Here is an 18826-nt window from a genome sequence, read left to right on the forward strand (position 1 = left end):
TCTGATGTCAGAGTGGGAATCTAGGGATTTTCTTCCGTGAGCCTTTGACGAATGGCCCCTCGTGCTGGAATCCTACATTGCCTGAGCCTCTAGGCAGGCCCCTCAGTTGAGAGCTGGAGAAAGGGAGGTCCAGGTGGAAGGGAATGACCTACAGTTGCAGAGGGAGTCACCAACAGACTGGAACATTCCAGCTCCTGGTCTGGTGCTCTCAACTGGCCTATTCTATTGGGGTGTCCACATGCAAGATGCAAGGATCCGAGTCCATGGTGTGTGTGTCGGGAGCCCTCTGTAGATGCCAGTTAGCAGGAGATAGACTTCTCTGCTTTTTCTGCTTATAGGCATTGAAAATTTTGTTCCAAATTTCTTGCTAATGTTTCTGTTTCATTCCAAAGAAAATGGAAAATGGATAATTTACAATTCTGCCTGCTCAGTAGATTCCTTTCAATGATAGTCGTGATTGGAATCAGTTACATTACTCACAGATGGAAGGTGAAGGTTGGCCCCTCCCCGGGGGGCGGGGGGGGACCCCATTTCTGGGGGCTTCCCACGGCAATTGTCCTGTTTCTCAGAACCAGCAAGATGGGGGGTGGGGGCGCATCTCAGGTGAAATAGCTCCATGTCTCAGTTTCCAAAGAAGATAAAGGCTTAACAGCCACCCATCATCAGATACCCAGATTAAAATATTGTTGTGGCTTCTTTCCCTCTTCTCAGCGCTCTCTAGATCTTTCCTTAGTTGATATGAGGCAGTAAATGAGGCTGATTTCTAAACCAAAATGTCAGTCGTGCCCTGAGCAGCACCTCATGGAGGACAGATTTACTTTAGATTCCTTAGGCATCCTCCCCCAGGGGCAAGAAAGGCCCAATCTCAGGAACCACTAATGGAAAGTGGCAACTAATCTCATTAGTGGCTCCCACTTAGAAGCAGAGCCAACTGCAAGGTCAGGTCCTCAAATCTGCCAGGAGGGAAGCAGCGGCCGCATCCGAGATTGTGGTTCTCCAAGTGCTGGCGGCTGCAAGGGGCAGACGCTGGGCTTGGCAGGTCCCTGGGCCCACCTTGGCCAGACTACAGGGTGGATACCATCTTTTACTCCCCGGTAAAATGTGCATCTCTTCGGAGCAAACGGCTCTTCAGAAATCCAGAGCATTTGTTGTCTGAACCAGAGAGTCAGCTAGGTCTTTGGCCCCTCTCCTTCCTTCCTCCTCTCCCAGCCTCCAGCTGACTCACCCCAGTCAGCCTGCCTCTGCCTTTGTCCACACCGTATTTTTCGTCCAAGGAAGCCTCTTTCCCGCAGGCTGCCTTGGTCCAGGCCAAATTCATTAGCTCCCTTTCTTCAGGGACCTTCCGAAACCCTCCACGGAGACCCCCGTTTATCCACCACTTAGTGCAGGAATCGCATGGGCGTGAACATGATTGTTGCCTTGTGACTCAGTTTCCTCAAGCCAGGCTCCTGATACAATCACCCCCCCACCTCCTGCTGTGTTTTTTTCTCTCTACCCGATTACGCAGCAAGAACAGACCTCCCCCCCGCACGGCCCCGAGCACGTTGGGTGCCATGTTGCCAGCTGCGCGCCTCCCCCCCCCCCGCCGTGAGAGACAGTTAATGAGGGTCCCCCTCCTCCCACAGGGGGTGGCTCTGTAAACTGTGTGCTGCCACCCTTCCCGGCCTGTGGGAGGAGGCCCTGCTATGAAGCAGTCAGCAAACGTTTGGCCCCTAGCACGTGTAAAGCAGCGTCGTAGGTGCCACGGGAAACGAACGAAAAGGGGATGGACGGTCAGGCACGCCCAGAGGCGACAGGACAGACTTTACTATGAACCCCTCGAGAGTGAAGGGCCTCTGGGGGGCTTCCCGCTTCCCTTTACATGCGGGCACGAGGAAGGGGAGAGGAAAGGCCACGTCGGGGGTTGCCGTGACACTCTTCTAGGTAATGGGTCCGTATATCCGTTTCTGTTTTTCTCTTTTAAAAGATACGATGAGAAAAAGGTTCCTCCCTCCACATGGCGGGAACACATTAGCTGTCAAGGAGCTCTCCTGACGGGGCTGGGGCGGAGGGGCTGAGGCTCGGCTCTTTTGTACCTCTCACTCTGGGTGCTGGGCCCTGAGTGGTCGGTGAGCGACACACTGTGGCCCTCACTCAGGACATAGAGAGACACGCCCAGGGCCAAGCGACCCAGCTTCTTGTGGCTACTCCGAATTCCAAGCCCAGGTGCCCATTTTGCCCCAGAAGGGCTTCTTTATCTTGAGTTGAACATGGCAGGTGTCTCCGGTCCCAGCCGAACCCTGGTGACTCTTGGTGTATTCATGTCCCTCTCTCCTCTCTGTCCTGCCTTCTCCCTGTCTTCTCCACCTCGTCTCTGTAGGTTCACTTGCTGAAGGACCAGCTGGCTGCCGAAGCGGCTGCGCGGCTGGAGGCCCAGGCCCGCGTGCACCAGCTCCTGCTGCAGAACAAGGACATGCTCCAACATATCTCTCTGCTGGTCAAGCAGGTGCAGGAGCTGGAGCTGAAGCTGTCAGGACAGAATGCTAGTAAGTGGGGGCCCTGCCCAGCCTCGCCTCCCTCCGTGGAGGCTCTGGAAAACACCCGTTCTTTTCCCCGAAGCTTTTGGTGGGGTTTTCTTAGACCCCTGCCCTGCCCTGGTGTTCTAGCAGAAAACAGAGGCGGCTCTGTTTGTCCCGTCCGTACGCTTCATGGAATTATGAAATGGCAGAGTCAGAGAGGATCTTGGCTCCTTCTAGTCCAGTGTCCAGACTTGACCTTGAATGTCCCTGGGAGTCACTGCCACGTGTTTATCCAGGCTCCTCTCGAAAGGGGCTCAGACACTCCACGTCCTAAGGCAGTCTATTTCTTTCTTTGTGGGCTTTTCCATTTGAAACATACTGAGCACCTGTTGTGTGGCACGTTGTCTGGGAGCTCGGTGGGAGTCTTCACACTGTACCGGAGTTTACCCTCCCCCGCGCCGTAGCATAGAACTCTGTAGCGTAGAACATGCTGGTAGCAGGTGTCTACTCTGCGGATAAGGCAGGAAAGAACTGGCCAGATAGCGCTGCTGATGCATGGCACAGGTTGCCTGGCGCCCGGCCTGAGATGCCCAGCTGACTCTGGGCTGGCCTTGGAGGTACTAGAAGACAGCACATCTCCAGGCCTTCCTCGTGCTGATTCGTGGCCTGGAAGTGTGCTCTATATGCATGCCGGTCACATAGCCACTGGCCATCGACCATGCCAGAAACCGTGATAGAATTTTACAGATATGATGTCGTCTAATCTCTACAGCCATAGATGTTGTTATGCCCATTTTGTACACGAGACAGACTCCGATAGGTGAAGTCACTGGCTCAAGGTTACAGGACCAGCAAGGTGTGGAGCCAAGATTCCCGGGTCTGATTGCAAAACGAATGTATTTCCTAGGAGACCAGTAGTTCCCTCAGACTATCCCCTATAGCTTTTTTTAAAAAAATGAATATTCGGGGCACCTGGGTGGCTCAGTCGTTGGATGTCTGCCTTCGGCTCGTGTCGTGATCCCAGGGTCCTGGGCTCGAGCCCCGTGTCAGGCTCCCTGCTCAGTGGAGGGCCTGCTTCTCCCTCTCCCTCTCACACTCCCCCTGCTTGTGTTCCCTCTTTCGCTGTGTCTCTCTCTGTCAAATAAATAAAATCTTAAAAAAAAAGAAATGAATATTCCCAAGTCCAGCCTACAGAGGTCATGATCAGTAGGTCTGGGCAGGGCTGGGGCTCTTGCTAAAGTAGCACAAAGGTATAGGTTGGGAACAGCCACTGCATTTCAGCACTGGAAGCCTCTCTGGGCTTCTGTCTCTGTTGACGGAGACGCCGCTCTGGCCCTCTCGGTTTGGACCCAGGTTTGGACCCAGCTCGTGTCCCCCTGCCTCGCTGACCTGGCCTCCTCTGCTCTTGTCCCCCTTCCAGTGGGCTCCCAGGACAGCTTGCTGGAGATCACCTTCCGCTCCGGAGGTCTGCCGGTGCTCTGCGACCCCACCACCCCGCAGCCGGAGGACCTGCCCTCGCCGCCCCCGGGTGCGGGCCTGGCCGAGCTGGCCCACCCGGCCGGCAGCCCCCTAGGTAGGCGCGACTGCCTGGTGAAGCTGGAGTGCTTCCGTTTCCTGCCGCCGCCCGCGGGCCCGCTACTGAGCGGCCTGGAGCTCCTCAAGTTCCGCGAGTCGGGCATCGCCTCGGAGTACGAGTCCAACACGGACGAGAGCGAGGAGCGCGACTCGTGGTCCCAGGAGGAGCTGCCACGCCTGCTGAACGTCCTGCCGAGGCAGGAGCTGGGCGACAGCCTGGACGATGAGATCGCCGTGTAGGGTGGGCCTGGCGTGGGGGCCGGAGGGACGCGGGGGGCCGGGGGCGGGGCCGGGCGCACCGCCGAGGATGCCCGCGCGGCGGAGGGCGGTGAGCACCCGGAGGACGAGCGACGTTGGCTCCAGCCAGGGGCCCCGGAGAGCCTGCGGTTTCAGGAGGGGATTAGGACTTTGCTTCGGAGGGTGCCAAGGGGGAGCCCTGGGACTCCCAGCGGTGAATGGGCCCTTCTCTCCCACTTGAGACTTGGGAGGGGAGGGCAGGGCCCTCCAGAGGCCCTCGCTTTGCGAGAGGGTCCTTCGTGGGGCCCACCAGGCTACCCGAGGACCTGCTGTGTGCGGGCTGTTTCGTCAGGCTCCTCTGTCCCGGCCCGGGACGCCCCGGTCGCCCACTCCCGCCCCATCTTGTGGTCCCCAGGGCAAAGGAAAACCATCAGGTACCCGCTGAGGTCCTGTGTGTCTGGATATCCAGGATGCTACCAGTTGCCTAACCCTCCCCTGACCTTACGGAAGGAATTCCTTCTCTAGGCAGCTGTGGAGATGATAGATGCTGAATGCTCCGGGCGGTGAGGGACCGGCCGGTGCTTTCAGTAGGAGCATGGAATTGGGATGTCACATCGGCTGAGCTTTCGGATGACTTGAATCTGGCCATTTTCTCCGGCTTCGGAGGGAGACTGGGATTTGAACGTTGGTCGGGGCCATGCAGTGAAAGGGGCCACAGATGACATAGGTTGGATTCCTCAGGGTGGGAGCCTTGCCCGCCTTCCTGCCTGCAAGCCCAGCCCCTCCGCCTGGAGGCTGGGAAGCTGCCCGCTTCTCTCCTCTGTGTCCTGCCTCAGGGGCCGTGCTGGCCAAGGCTTGTGTAGCACCCTCCCCTCTGAGAAAGCCCCTGAGCCCCCAGCCTTACCTCTCAACCCGTCCCCTCCACTGGGGTATTGGTCAGTTTTTACTGCAGAAAAAAACAAACGAGCGGGTAGCTGAGACTATTTCTTTCCACTCTTCGGAATCACTGCCACTTCAGTCAGGGACCACAGCCCTGTCCCTCCTTGACCCATCTGTGTGGGTGCGTGCCTCGAGCACATCTCCCATCTTTGACCATCCAGGCCTTGTCTAGAGATTCCCACCTGGTCCGGCGGGCTGACCGTGGCAGGGAGCCCACGCTCCCTTTGCCACAGGCCGTGAGTGGCTGTTAGCAGATTTAGAAATGCCTTGAGAGAGAGCTGAGCCATTGCTAGGGTCCTGTGTTTGGGGAAATAAGTCTTTATCCGGGACAACAAGCGACAGACCCAGACTGCAGTATTCTTTGAGGATTTGTTGGTAAGGATGGGGTTACCCAAAAAACAGAGTTCTTCAACCCCGACTTTGCTTTAAAATTTATATAAATGAGAGCGTAGCCCTTTTCTTAAAACAGCTGGGTTTCTTCTAGACTAGAAAGTCCAAATGAAAGGAAATACACGTAGCTTTATGGTGTAGCCTTTGTTGGCGCACCAGGGTATCGGCAGAAATGGGATGGGGTGGTGAACGGATGTGTGCGCGTGCATGTGTACGTACAGGCTTGTATACCCGTGTGAGGGAAGGTGAGTACGTGTGGGGGGGGGGGGCTTGCGAGAAGTGACGAGAGACAAGAGAATGTGAATCTTCAGGGCGTTTGAACGACAGCAGAGTTGTGTTGTTTCCCTAACGTGTATTTAGTTGGAGAGGGGTGGTTCTGTTTATTTTGCTGTCTTTTCTGATCAACCATTGGATGGAAGTAGGTTCAGATACACCAGGAAGAACCAGGAAGCTGAGAGCCCCAAACACAGGGAGGGATGTCAGGAATCCGGTGTGGCGGAGCCTAGCCGGCTTCCCAGACCCTCACCTGGGTGTGGCCTCTCAGAGTGGTAGGATCTTCTTGAGTGTTCGGGGGGAGCGGAAGGTCTGGCTTCTCGAGGCCCGCTGCTTGTAAGCAGGAGCTGAGGGTGAAGCCAGGGGCCAGTGGATTGGGTTTGTGGCATGTGGCAGGAGAGGGAGGGCTGGGGCGGGGAATAGTTTCTGAAGGGTCTAGAGAAGCTTGCAGAGGGAACGAAGGGAGTTTAGGAGAGATTAAGGAATTTGAAGAGGCTAGTTGTCTGTACCCCTGACTCCGGACCCATCCAGGACCCTTGCCCTCGGATGCTCCACAGTGGTTTCCAGCTGCCCCAGCCCCAGCCTCCCCCAGAGGGGGCCTTCCCTGGAGCGCTGGTTTGCGTGTCGGCATCACCCCCGGTGTGACCCAGAGCAACGCACACCGGGGTGTGGAAATGGGGGACAAGATCGAAGGGCCTTGACGGGTCACCAGCCCCTGGGCAGGAAAGAGAACACCGCAGACCTGATTTCCCAGCGACGTCACCCTCCCGCTCCTCCCTCCTTGCTTCTTGCTGTGCTCACTCAGCTCCTGCCTCCCTCCTCTTTCCATCCTTCTGCTCTGCCCTGTCTAGAGGACAAGTGGACACCAGGGGGGCGCCTGCCTTATTGGTGCCTGCCTCAGCCTCCCCCCACACGCGGGCAGACTCCTGGGCACGTGAGGCTCTCCCAGGTGCAGAGCCAGCAAAGAATTTCTCTGCACAGAACGGACTGCGTGTTGGGGTGCAAATGATATCCCTTATATTCCTGCTTGTGTCAGCACTCTCTGTGAAGCCCCCTCCTAGCTTCCCTTCTCCCCGTGGCTTCTGTTCATGACTCGGGTTCCTCTGATTTCCTCTTTGCCTGACCGCCGCCTCTTACCGCACCGACCCCGAGCCTCTTCATCTGAAACTGTTGTGTCATTAACTCTGTTGGTTCAACTCTCTGGGACAAGAATCTGTTCATGTAAAGTGCACTTACTCCCTGGATGTCGTCACCAGTCTAGTGGCTTTTGCTAAATAAACCTTTCTTATTTCTAAAAGCTTTTCCTTGGTCTTTTCTTGCTGCTTCTCTTCCTCCTGCTCCCTGACTTGCCCTCACTTCCACCCCCCTTCCCAAGCCAGCGGCCATCAGCTCTGCGACGCACAGTTCTCAAGGGTTGTGGTGTTCGGAAAACAGAAGGCAGGGAGGTGGTGCCTTCAGGGGCGGTTTATCCAGACCAGCCTTGCTGATCAGATGGCTCAGCCGTGGTTCTCATCCGGGGATGATGTTGCTTCCGTGCGGGACATTGGGCAGTGCCTGGAGACGGTTTTGGTTTGTCCCAGCTGGGTGAAGGATGCTTTTGATACTTAGTGGGTAGAAGCCAGGGATGTTGCTAAACATCCTACAGTGCACAGGAGAGCGACCCCCCCTCCCCCGCCACAATAGAGAATCATTCTTCCCCAAATGTCAGAAGTCCTGAAGTTGAAAGGCCCCAGGCTGGTGCCCACTGTTCTAGACCCTCCCAGGCCCGGGTCATTTCACACTGCAGACATCACTGGCATATAAGCAAGTTTTGAGTGCCTGAAAAGGTACGACATCATAGATGTTTCCAGCTATAACTAAAATCATCTAGATCATAAAATTTCACTGACTCCCTTGACTAAATGTCTGAAACATGCAATGAGTAGGATTCCGAACAACTCTGTTCCTAAAATGTCTACCGCAGAATCAAAACAGGCCGGTCCCCACACCTGCCCGCAGGCATCATGGTGCCCTTGCCGCTCGGCTCAGCGGAGCGGCCCTGGCTCCAGGGCACTTGGCTTTCCTGCCAGGAGGCAACATGAAAGGGAAGAGGAAGGCTAGCGAAGGAAGAGCGTCAGAGAAACAAGCTGCAGGATCCCGGAAAGCCAACATCATGGAAACCAGACTAGTTTGGCCAGAATGTTTAGCCCTCTCGAAGGCAGAGGGCTTGCCGGGCCTGGTGCTTTGTCAGGCCCAGCCAGGTCTGCGGGCAGGTTGAGAGGGTCCGATCAACCAGCTTCACATGCCCTTTGCCCTTTTCTGAGTGATAGAACTGGGCCCCGTTTTTCTCATCTGTAAAATGGGGATAAAATAGACCAGATAAAGCGATAATGAAGAGTAAATGAGCTTGCATTTTACAAGCACCCAGCAGAGCGCCTGGCAGGGGCTCAGGGCACCATGGAGCTTACCTTCCACTTGATTTGGGGCGGGGGGATGTGCTCACGTGGTCCGTGCAGTTGTGGGCCGGGTGCGTTTTCTGTGTGCTGAAACTCTCCTCAGAACTCTGCACTGAGAAAGGTCCTGGGGGTCCCAATGATGCTATTAAATGTGTGAAAGGCGGAGAGCACCCGTCCTCACACAAAACTCAAGCCCCTGCCAAGGCAGCAGTCGGCACGTGCTGTGGCCCTTCTGCCCAGACCCCGGCTGTGGGATGGCTTTCTGTCTTTTTTAAAATGTTCTGTGCCTGCGACACGGACGCCCTGGAGGAGGGAGTGTGGGTTGGGCAAAGGGTGTGAGGCCAGACAAGAGCTGATTCCTCCTGATTCTCCCACAGACCGAGGTAAGGCCACGAGGCCCCCACGTGAGCCCCTCCTTGTACCCCCTCCTCAAGGGCCCCACCGAGGGGACGCACGTGCACAGTGACACGCATAGGGGCAGGTCTTCAAGGGGGTAGGTGGCTTTTCCTTTTTGGGAAACAGGAAATCAGAATGAGGACACGTCTGCCTCCCCCCCCCGGGGGGGGGTCCAGGGAGTGACGTCAGAGCTGCCTAGAGAGACCACCCACCCCCGAGCGGACAGGCTGGGATCCTCAGTTTAAGTACATTCTTGGACTCTGGCTGCGTTGGCAGAGGGTGGGGAGAGAGCGAGTGGGGAAGGCTCTCTCGGCGTGGGACATGACAGGAGTTGAGGCCAGCCTTTCACGAAAGAACCACAGACGATGATTTGGCAGGACAGGGGTAAGCAGAAGCAGCTGTGCTAAACCGGAAAGCAGAGACCTTACTATAGGACCACTCGAAGGGCAAGGGGGAGTCTTCCCTTCCAGCCTGTTGGCCAACCGGCGGGGAGGCAGAGGTGAAGGGAGGGTTGAGGCTGGGCCCACCCCCCCCCCCAGAGGAGATGCCCCATGGCAGTGAGAGGGTCCCTGGGGCATTAGGGAGACGAAATGAGAGGTAAATAAGGCCTAAAAATAAGACCATTAAGCATTCAGCTCTTTTTTTTTTTTTTTTTAAACCACATAATGGGTAAAACAGATGTCTTCCCTGCATCCCTGATGTTCAGCCATGTTTCTGGGCCGGAGTTGGTCGTGAGGCTTGCTCAGAAATGGGATGAACGTCGGGGTTGCCTGCTGGTGCATTACTTGGTAATGGGAAGCCGTGTTTTCACGTGTGTACCTGCCTACTTTGACATGACTCAACACAGCCAGGTAGAGCTGCCCCTGGGTCAGAAGCAAGGCTGGTGTGCTTCAGCAAGTGTGCCCCTTCCAAGTGAAGGGCTGTGGTGCACGGTGTGGGGGGTGGGCCCGGCCCTGTGCGCCTCTTTCCTGCCTTATGCGTGGGGGCATGCAGTCCTCCCTGTTCTACCCCTCAGGAGATCTAACACCCGAGAAGCTTCTCGACGATGCGGGAAACGTCCCTGTGCCTGTGGGAAAGGATGTTCTTTCTCCTGCCCTCTGGGCGAGCCCTCCCCTCTGAGCGGGGTGTGGCAGGGACCGGTCACAGGGGGGACAACCAGGAAGCCAGCATCTTAAGAGCAGCGTTCTCATGCTTGCGCTGCCCCAGAATCACCCAGAAGGCTGCTGAGAACCCGGACTGCCGAGCTACCTGCCGAGTCTCTGATTCAGTGAACCTGAGATAGCATTTCTAGCCAATTCCCAGGGGATGCTGGCACGGCTGATCTGGGCACCTCACCTTGAAAAGCACCACCATAGAGGCTATTCTCAAACTTGACAAGGAGAGGGGAAGGGAAGGTGGGAGGGGCAGCAAGGGGGGACCTGCTGTTGCTAGGTAACCGTTCGCCAAAGGGGCACGGGATGGGGACCAGGAAGGACCGCGGGTGGATCAGGGTGACCTCGCACTTGACAGAAGGCTGTGGCTAACTTCGGTTTATTGACATCTCTCCGTAGACACAACTAGGCTTCAACCCCTCTTTCCCTGAGATGTCGGCTAACAGGACAGCTGCGGCCCTCCAGCTGGGCTACTTGAAGGCCTGGCAGCCGCCCGAGGAGAGCCTGTCTCCCGGCCGGGCCTTCTGCTCCTTGCCCCAGAGCGTTTTGAGCTTGCAGTAGTACACCTTGCAGCTGAAGCCCTCCCTGAAGCCCCCCTTGATGTGGCTCTTGAGGGAGTGCAGAGTGGGGTACATGCGGCAGCAGGCTGCACACTTGTAGCCGCTCTGCAGGGCCGGGTGCCACCTGGAGGCCGTGAGAATGTCCTGGGACGTGATGTAGTCCGTGGAGTCCAGGCCGGGCCGGGACTGCTTGGTAGCCTCTCGGGGGCAGGTGTTCTCCGGGGAGGAAGACGGTGAGCAGAGGCTCTCGGCCAAGTCCTCCGGAAGGCAGCTGTCCCCCCTGCCCTCGTCCCGCTGCACCGCTGGGAGGCTATAGGCCTCCAGGTGGCTCTCCTGGTCTGTGCACACAAAGTAGCTGTAAGGGGAGAACCAGGGCCGGTAGATGGTGCAGTTCCTCCTCAGCTGCTTCCCGTTCTGAGGGTCCCCCAAAATGCAGTCTGCGGAGGAAAGGGTGGGCTCTGAGCATGGAGAAGCAGAAAGGCAAGAGGTCAGGAGTCAGGCGTGGCCTCGGGGTCCCTCCCCGCCCCCCCCTTGACTGCGGGACTGAGAGCAGGGGGGGAGTTGGGGTGGGGAGAGCCGCCTGAGGCCTGCCTTCCGGCTGCTCCCAAAAAGGGCAGTTTGATCTCAGGGGTGGAGACTCCACCGACATTCACTAAGCCTCAGCGTCTGTCACGGGCCGCGCTCCCTGCAGACACCTGGCCTCCGCCTCCTCTAAGGGTAGGTAGGTGGCTCCGCGAGCAGCCCGCCCTCTGGCTTCCCAGCGCCCCTTTTCCACCACCAATGGTAGTGGCCGCTTTTCCAGCCTCCCTGTCTGCCCACAACAACCCACGGGGGCGGAAGCTGCCGTTTCACCCCAGCTCAGGAGACCGGCCGGTGGGGGTCTCCTGAAGGAAGGACCAGGAAGGAGAGGGTGGGGGGTGGAAATGTTTTGCACCCTTCCCATCGGGGAGCAGCCTGTGCCCCTCTAGCTTCTCACAGGTGCCCGCCCAAGGCAGAGAAGGCCTCACCTGGAGAGAACCCCGTGTTCCGTACCCCAAGCCGGAAGGCGCTCCTGTGGTACTGGGCTGGCAGGGCCTGAGCTGGGCTGGCCCCCTCGGTGGGTAATGCAGTCTTTGCCATGTCTGGGTTATGGAAGAAACGCGCTGGTGAGCTGCGCAAAGTTGGGGGTCCTCTTGTTGACCACCGCCCCCCAACATACCTAGAGACTCTACCTTGGGACTTTATGACATTGCAAAGCTGAAGAAAAACAGTGCCCTCTTTTGCACCCAGATAAGCGGAACTATTCTGGGTGGCATCCTGGGGAATTCCAAAGGGGCATTTTCGTTGAGATCTGGGAAAGATTCTCTCCAAGGGAGAATTTTAGATGCAGACCAGATGAGAGCTTTCTGCCTGGCCCATCCTTCTCGTGTGTGTGTGTGTGTGTGTGTGTGTGTGTGTGTGTGTGTGTGCGCGCGCGCGCGCGCGCTCATGCTGCATTCCAGCCTCTGGGCTTGCTCTGGGATCCAGGGGAGGGAGGGAGTCTAGTCACGAACCACGTTGCTATCTTACATGGCCCCTTTGGGGATGAGAAGTCAGTTTCTCCAATTGAAACGTCTCCTGTCCACAGCCGGGGAGCGTTGAGGTGGACCCTAGCTGTGTGAACACTCTGATGACTGCTAACTCTCGGTTAAAAAAAAAAAAAAAAGCCTGCCTCAAATCCCAGAGCGGGACCAGAGCTCAGTTTGGGAAACCACCGTATGAGGTGGTTTCCTACAGACACGTGGATATTTCGGAGAGCTAGCTCCTGCGTAGAGGAGCCTTCTCAAGCTTTAATGTGCACACTTCTCCAGGAACCACCTGGAGGCCTTGTTACCCACACAGGTTCTGATTCAGCAGGTCTGGGGGTAGCCTAGCCTGAGAGCCTGCATTGCTAACAAGCTCCCAGGTGAGGCCGATGTAGAGGCCCACAGACCACACTTGGAATAGCGAGTCCTCGGAGCATCTGCCTTGATTCCCTGCTATGCTCCTCAGGGACCCTGCCTCCTAGGTTCCTACTGAGGGGTTGGTGAGCCTGCCTCTTCTCCATCTTGTCCAACCAGGGCTAAAACTAGCCCCTCTTCTACATAGACAGTCACCTGAGATTCTAGAGGAAAAAAAACAACTGGGTAACAAGTGTTTTCCCCCATCTTTCCCTTGCCAGAAATGAATAAACAGCAGGAACTACTTACCATGAATGCAGCATTTTGAAAAATTATTTTCTCCCCATGTATAATTTGACATTCTCACTAAATCGTAGTCCTGTAACATGATCTGGTAGAGTGCTCAATTAAAAGCTTCAAAAAAACCCACATTTTTGTGGCCCTAGTGGCACCAGAGTTTACCTGGCAAGCTGGTGGCACGTGAGGACATAATGTCGGGAAAAGTGCTCAGGGCTGAGGAAGAGATTCGAGGTCCAGAAATGCTGAGGAGTGAGAAGTTCTCCATATTCTGACTACCGTAGGGTATGGAGATCACACATCTGCTCCCAAGAGGCTGGTTGGGTTGTCCAGACGATGAACATTCTGAGTACAGTTGACATCACAAGAAGGCCCCATGATTCCACTAGCTGGCCAGGCTGTCCCTTTCAAAGACTGATGGAGTCTCTTAAATTTTGGAAAGCTTTTTTGGGGCTTGTCATTCCTCATTGGCCTGCCTCGATTGAGAATGCCCAGGGGGAAGGAAGCCTATAAGCAGAGATGTGACCATGATGTAATCTGTTGACCCCGCTTTGGTGTCCTTTCTATGTCCTTGCTGACACACACACACACACACACACACACACACACACACACACACACGCACGCACACACACACACACACACACACACACACACACACACACACACACACACCCCGGGGGACTTCTGACCTCTCTGAGTAAGCTTCTTGCTTGGCTTCTCCTTCATCTGCCTCGCCTCTGCCATCAGATGTTTTTGTTCTCTCTGCTTTGAAGTTTGGGGTATAATTTTTACGTTTTCTTTGGAAATCGTTTCAAAGTGACAAAAAGTTGCAAAACTAAAATCAGTTTCCGTGTATTCTGTATCCAGGTTTTCCTGTTGTTAACATTTTACCCCTTTCGCTTTGTCAATTCGCCTTCCTCTGCCCCATACTTGGTTTGCAGAGCTATTCCAAGGTAAGTTACAAGCATCATGTCCCTTTGTGCCTAAATACTTCAGTGTGCACTGCCTAAGAATAGGGACCAGATAATGTTTTAAATGGTTAGTGCTGTGTATTTTTAGCGAATGACTAAAACACAAAGGGCGGCTTACTCAACACCATTGTGCTCCTTCTAAGCAGTTTGCTGGGGAGACTTCGCTTCTGTCCTGTCCCAGCCTAGCCTGCTGGAGGGCTGTGGAGTAAGGGTGAAAGGTGATCGTGCCACTTTGAAGATAAGCCCCATTCTAGAGCATCACAACAGGGGCACACTAGGTACATAGAGTGCATTTGATCTAATTGCGCATCTGCTTGGGCTGCGTGGAAAGATGTGGCCCAGCTGCGGAGCACGTGCAGGTGCGAGTGAGCTTCTGGGTGTGGGAGCCTGGAGTCGTCGTCCTGTTGGGATCCGCCTGCGGGACTTCAGCGTTGCAGGACAGGGTGGAGAACCTCACTGCCTCCCCAGAGCCTGGCTTAGAAGCTTAGAAGGCGTTGGAATTTAATGGACACCATGGGCTTTGGCAGCTTTGAGGGTATTGGCGATTTGATTTGGCCCCTGCAGTGCAGAGGAAGATCCTGGGGCCCGGGGAGTTGGCGTGCGTGAGTTCTTACCCCCCTCTGCCGTTAGCGACCTGTGCAGCGTTAGGCAAACCTCCCTGCCACCATGTCCACCTATTTTGTTCATTTAACGGTTGGAATGGGTGAACATCTCCCTGGTCTATAATCGGGTGATTTGTGTGCAGAAATGGGAGAGTAATGAGCGTGTGCACACAGAATCCAGAAGATTTTGAATTTCATCCTGCGGGCGTGGGGGGCAGTCATTGAATTCTTCCCGCTGCCAGCTTGGGAACTTCAGATAGACTGCCTGTAGAGGGGGCTCAAAATATTGGGGAACACATGGGAAGCTGCGTCAGAGCCTGTTTGTAGAGTTTTTAAAAACAAGACACTTTCAGTCTAGGTATTGAAGAGTTCATGGGAACCTGGTTGTCCAGGGTTGGTCATATTCCTGGCAGCAGGCCTGCTGTCTTGCATGTTACACTCTCCCGGTATGTTGTTGCTGGTGGCCCGGGCAGGAGGTGACACTCCCAAAGTGGTCGGCCACTACATAAAATGTGTCTCTCTCTTGTTTGCTTCCCACCTGCTTTCCGAGCCCCTTTCTCGGACAGGTAAGAGACCATCTTCCTTATGGACGACTTATGTCACAGATGCTTGGCTCTGCTCGGATGTGTGCATGTGGGGGGTGCTGCGGGGCGGGCCACCAGGTCGGGGTCTCATGGTTTTTCTTTCCATCATTGCCATTACGTTCCAAACCACCCTGCATCTAGTCCAAAGGGAGGGATGGAGCGTGGGGGGTCATTAGTGCCACCAGCAGGAAAGGGGCTCCTGGCACATCCTTCTGGTGTGGAAATGAAGGAAGCCCCCCCCCCCCGCCAGAGTCCCACTTCTGAGACAAGAGCAGTTGCTCTCGGGCTGACCTCAAGAGAGTAGGTTATGACTGGCTTTCATAAATGGAAAAAGGCTCAGGAAGAGTTCTCTACACTGTCCGCCCATAATGTGGTCAGGTTTTAAGTATTCCTATAAAAAGCCAATTCAATTAAGCCAAACTTACTAAATGCCGACTCTTGCGCCAGGCCCTATGCTGAGCACTCCAGAAAGTAAAAAAAAAAAAAAAAAAAAAAAAAAAAATCACTGCAGATGCTGCATCCCCTCAAGGAGCTCACCATTTCATTATCGAGCCAAGGTGTGTTTGCCAGAAAGACTTAGGGAATTGCAAAGAACACACAGGATAGGTTATCTTTAAATTACTTAAGAATTCAGCATAGACGTTCGCAAGGGCAGTTTTTCAAATAAGAGGAGCTCACAATTCACAAGTCACTTAGGGTTTTGTTGTTGTTGCTTACACTTTCAGAAATGAGCACGTCTACACTGCAGATTTCACTTGAGACCAATAAGGAGACCACCCCGGATGTATCTGAGCCAGGAAGTTGGGGGGATCTGCCTTCCCCAGCGAACCTCTTTTGGACATTTGCCCTGGTTTCGCAGTGGCGCGAATATACTTGCTGGTTCGGGGGGGGAATAGTTAAATGCTTTCATTGCAAAGGGCTTCTCTGCAGATTTTATGATTAAAGAAAAACTGGAGGGTTACGAGACGCGATAGGGAAAGTATGCCGAAGTGGATGGTGATGTGGCAAGATAGAGCTCTTGGCAGAGTCAGAGGAACTGATAACCCCGCTGGGGGCCGGGCTGGAAGTCCTGCTAGCATGGCATGGCCTCGCCCGGAGCCCAGGCTGCCTCAGCCCGTCAGCTCTGTGCCCCAGACCCCGGGCCTCTTCAAACCCAGTTCCCTAGCACGGCCCCCGCCATGGTGCCTTCCCTGTGTGTGTGACAGACGTGCAGACCTGGGGGTGGGGTTCATCCGCTCCTCTCCCCAGAGCTTCCTGCTGCCGCCCAAAGACCTTTACAATAGGGCTTCTCTAGCTAGTTGGTGCAGGGGGGATATGTCTGTTGAAACCACAGTTAAGGGAGATGCATCTGCTCCGGCTGGGGGCTCTGCAGGGCAGGGCAGAGGGAGCTGCTTTATGCCAAGTTCAGCAGAAGCAGCAGCACACCCCCACCTCACGTACTCTTGGGAAGGCTCAGTGGGAATGGGCACTTAGAGGTGTAGATCCCCGAGATCAACAGAACATCTGGAGTAGTTGGTAAGGACAGAAACCTCACGTGTGCTTCCAAGGCCCCAGGATGCATCTGGCTCCTTGGAGGACTGAGCTTGACTTCCAGGTGGGGGAGGACACCCTGGTACAAGCGTGTGGACGTGGACGGTGTGGCCTAAAGCCCTGAGCACCGGTCGTTCCGGGGACAAAACACTGGAGCTATGATTTTGGCCTCTACAATTCTCCCATCTGCAGAATGGGCCTGGCAGTTTGAGAGATTTATTGAGCACCTACTGTATACCAGACCAGGCTAGCCATTAAAGCTTCGGCCCCAGTGCTGACGTCTGCTCAGCTTGTGTTCACGGCGAGAGAAAAATACCATAGCTCATGACTTCATCAGTTTTTCTTCAGAGGGCTCAGTGACCCCAAGGTGAGGGGTCAAGCCAGGAGTCGAGGAGGCAGGTTTAAAGGGATAAGTTCGGTTGAAGTGACGGGTTTGTGGCTCGAGCTTGTCCCTGATGAACCAGGCGGGGCAGAACTGGAATTGCTGATCCCACATCCCATCAGGAAAACGCGACCGGGAGGGTCAGGAGTACCTCTGCTGGTTCTCTCCTGAATGTTACCAAAGCCTCGGGAAATGACAGTGGTGGGTGCGCTGTCAGGGCGAGAGGCAGGGGGACCCGCCCCGCTCACCGTGTCTGTCTTCCCCTCTGTTTGCAGTGGACCACGGCGTGTTTGAGAACTTGAACGCGGCCCACGCTCCGAAGCTGCAGCCCAGCTGCTCCTTCCCCCACTTGTCCAGGCTGGTGGCCCCCAGCTCTGCCGCCCCGGGGCCGGTGGAGCCCGGCGGGCCGGGACTCTGGGTGGGCAGCAGTCAGCACCTCAAGAACCTGGGCAGAGCCGTGGGGGCCAAAGTCAACGACTTCCTGCGGAGGAAAGAGCCCTCGAGCCTGGACGGTGCGGGCGCCATGGAGATCAACAGGACCGCGGGGGCCCGGCTGGCCGGCGGAGTTGCTGGCGAGGAGGAGAGGTGAGTGTGGGGGGGGCGGGCCCGCCGAGCTCCCGGGTGAACCCGGGATGAACCCAGAGAGCAGCCCTGAGCCGGGGACGTGAGCTCCTCCTGCAGAGAACAGGGCTGGGCCGTGTCCTTGGTTGCTGGCTGTCACCCGGTCACCACGACCGAGGTTTACTGGGTGCCTGTCCGGGGTCTGCAAACGCTGGGCCACACGCCCCCCCTCCCGCCCCCCCCCCCCCCCAGCCCTTGCAGCGGCCCTGAGATGGATCAGGTGGTTCCTGTCTTGCACAGAACCAAGTTCAGAGGGGTAAGGTGAGGAGCTTCGGGTTACGAAGTTAGGAGTGGGTGGAGCTGGAGTCGAGCCCCAGCATCGCCCAAAGCTCCCTGGGTGGATTCTAATACCCAGCCTCACCTTCGAGCCACTGCCCGGCTCGTGGTAGTGGAGGAACGTGGGCGCCCGTGGGACCCACAGGGGCAGGGGAGGGAGAAGCCCGCTGGGGCCACCAGGTCCCTTCCAGGCCTTGTTTTCACCACCCGCTGTGCTCCTCAGCTGGCACAGTCCCCCATAGCTCACCAGTGGTCCCAGCGGCGACAGCAGCCCCGCCGGGGGGGTGGTGCAGGGCAAAAGCCGGCGGTGCTCCAGCTTCCACAGCCCACACAGCACACCGAGGATGAGGCCCAAGCAGGAAAGCGCTTGCTGGGTGGGGGAGCTAGACAAGCAAGGACCAGGGCTCTGGGTCTCGCCATCCTTAGAGCACACGTGCCTGTTGTCATCAACCCCACAGGTCAGCCCTGCAAGAAGCATTCCCTCGACTGGACCCCCCGCCCCCCATCACCAGGAAGCGAACGCCTCGGGCCCTGAAGACCACACAGGACATGCTGATTTCGTCACAGCCCGTCCTAAGCAGCCTGGAGTATGGGACCGAGCTGTCTCCTGGGCAGCCCCAGGACACCCTTCCCCCTGCCCAGCCGGAGGCCCCTGTGGAAATGGCAGATAGGGGCGAGGCTCTGCCCAATGGAGAAGTTTCCCCGTCTGTGCCTGACCTGATTCACCAGGACAGCCAGGACGAGCCCAAGCTGAAGATGACTGAGTGCCGAAGGGCCTCCTCCCCTGGCCTCCTTGAGAGGAATGGCCTCAGACTCAGCCCCGTCCACCTGGCCGAGCCACTGGAGGCCAGCAGCCCCCCTCCTCGGGCACGGACCTCCAGCCTTGACAATGAGGGCCGGCACCCAGACCTGCTCTCCTTTGAGTAGGGCCTCTTCTCCCTGCCAAGCACCCCCCTTCCCCTCGGCCATCTCCTTCCCTCGTACCCCTTGCCCCCCAGCTCTTTGTGCCCTTTGCCCCCTTGTGCAGAGATCAGCGGAGAGCCGGTCCCCCCGTGTGGGCTGTGCAGGGCCAAGAGTCCCTCAGTCGTCCTCGTTAAAGGCTCGTGTTCCGTAAGCTCCTCTGGGTGCCGGCCGCAGCCCTGGGATGTTGGAGCCCCTCTACTCCCAAGCTGCCCTGACTTCCCACTGGACCCCAGGGCCACCAGCCT

General features: G+C 56.4%; 2 protein-coding genes across 4 annotated transcripts in view; one reads left to right on the forward strand and one right to left on the reverse strand.

Moving 5' to 3' along the window:
* Positions 1–18649, forward strand: part of LOC114210452 (carboxyl-terminal PDZ ligand of neuronal nitric oxide synthase protein) — a 274259-nt gene extending 255610 nt beyond the window's left edge. Inside the window, exons 9-12 of one of the 2 annotated variants that reach the window (XM_088016860.1) lie at positions 2360–2525; positions 3919–4071; positions 16997–17306; positions 18077–18649. In XM_088016860.1, the coding sequence (XP_087872986.1) occupies positions 2360–2525; positions 3919–4071; positions 16997–17306; positions 18077–18545 (1098 nt within the window). In that variant the 3' untranslated portion in view covers positions 18546–18649. Of the gene's footprint in view, positions 1–2359; positions 2526–3918; positions 4314–16996; positions 17307–18076 lie in introns of those variants that run through there. The other variant, XM_028104724.2, reaches the window with a different exon arrangement.
* SPATA46 (spermatogenesis associated 46) lies at positions 10365–13011 on the reverse strand. 2 transcript variants are annotated; one of them, XM_028104713.2, is made up of 3 exons: positions 12815–13011; positions 11462–11575; positions 10365–10891 (listed from the first exon to the last, which is right to left on the reverse strand). In XM_028104713.2, the coding sequence occupies exons 1-3, from the start codon at positions 12915–12917 to the stop codon at positions 10365–10367; spliced, it is 744 nt and encodes a 247-aa protein (XP_027960514.1). In that variant the 5' UTR covers positions 12918–13011. The 2 variants fall into 2 exon arrangements, with proteins under 2 accessions (XP_027960514.1, XP_087873224.1); XM_088017098.1 differs by lacking the exon at positions 12815–13011 and adding an exon at positions 12662–12740.
* Positions 18650–18826: the final 177 nt, after the last annotated feature.

The sequence above is a fragment of the Eumetopias jubatus genome, unplaced genomic scaffold, assembly GCF_037043125.1.
Source record: "Eumetopias jubatus isolate StellerSeaLion01/CBP00866 unplaced genomic scaffold, mEumJub1_p1.0 scaffold_12, whole genome shotgun sequence".
In the NCBI taxonomy this organism is placed as follows: domain Eukaryota; kingdom Metazoa; phylum Chordata; class Mammalia; order Carnivora; family Otariidae; genus Eumetopias; species Eumetopias jubatus.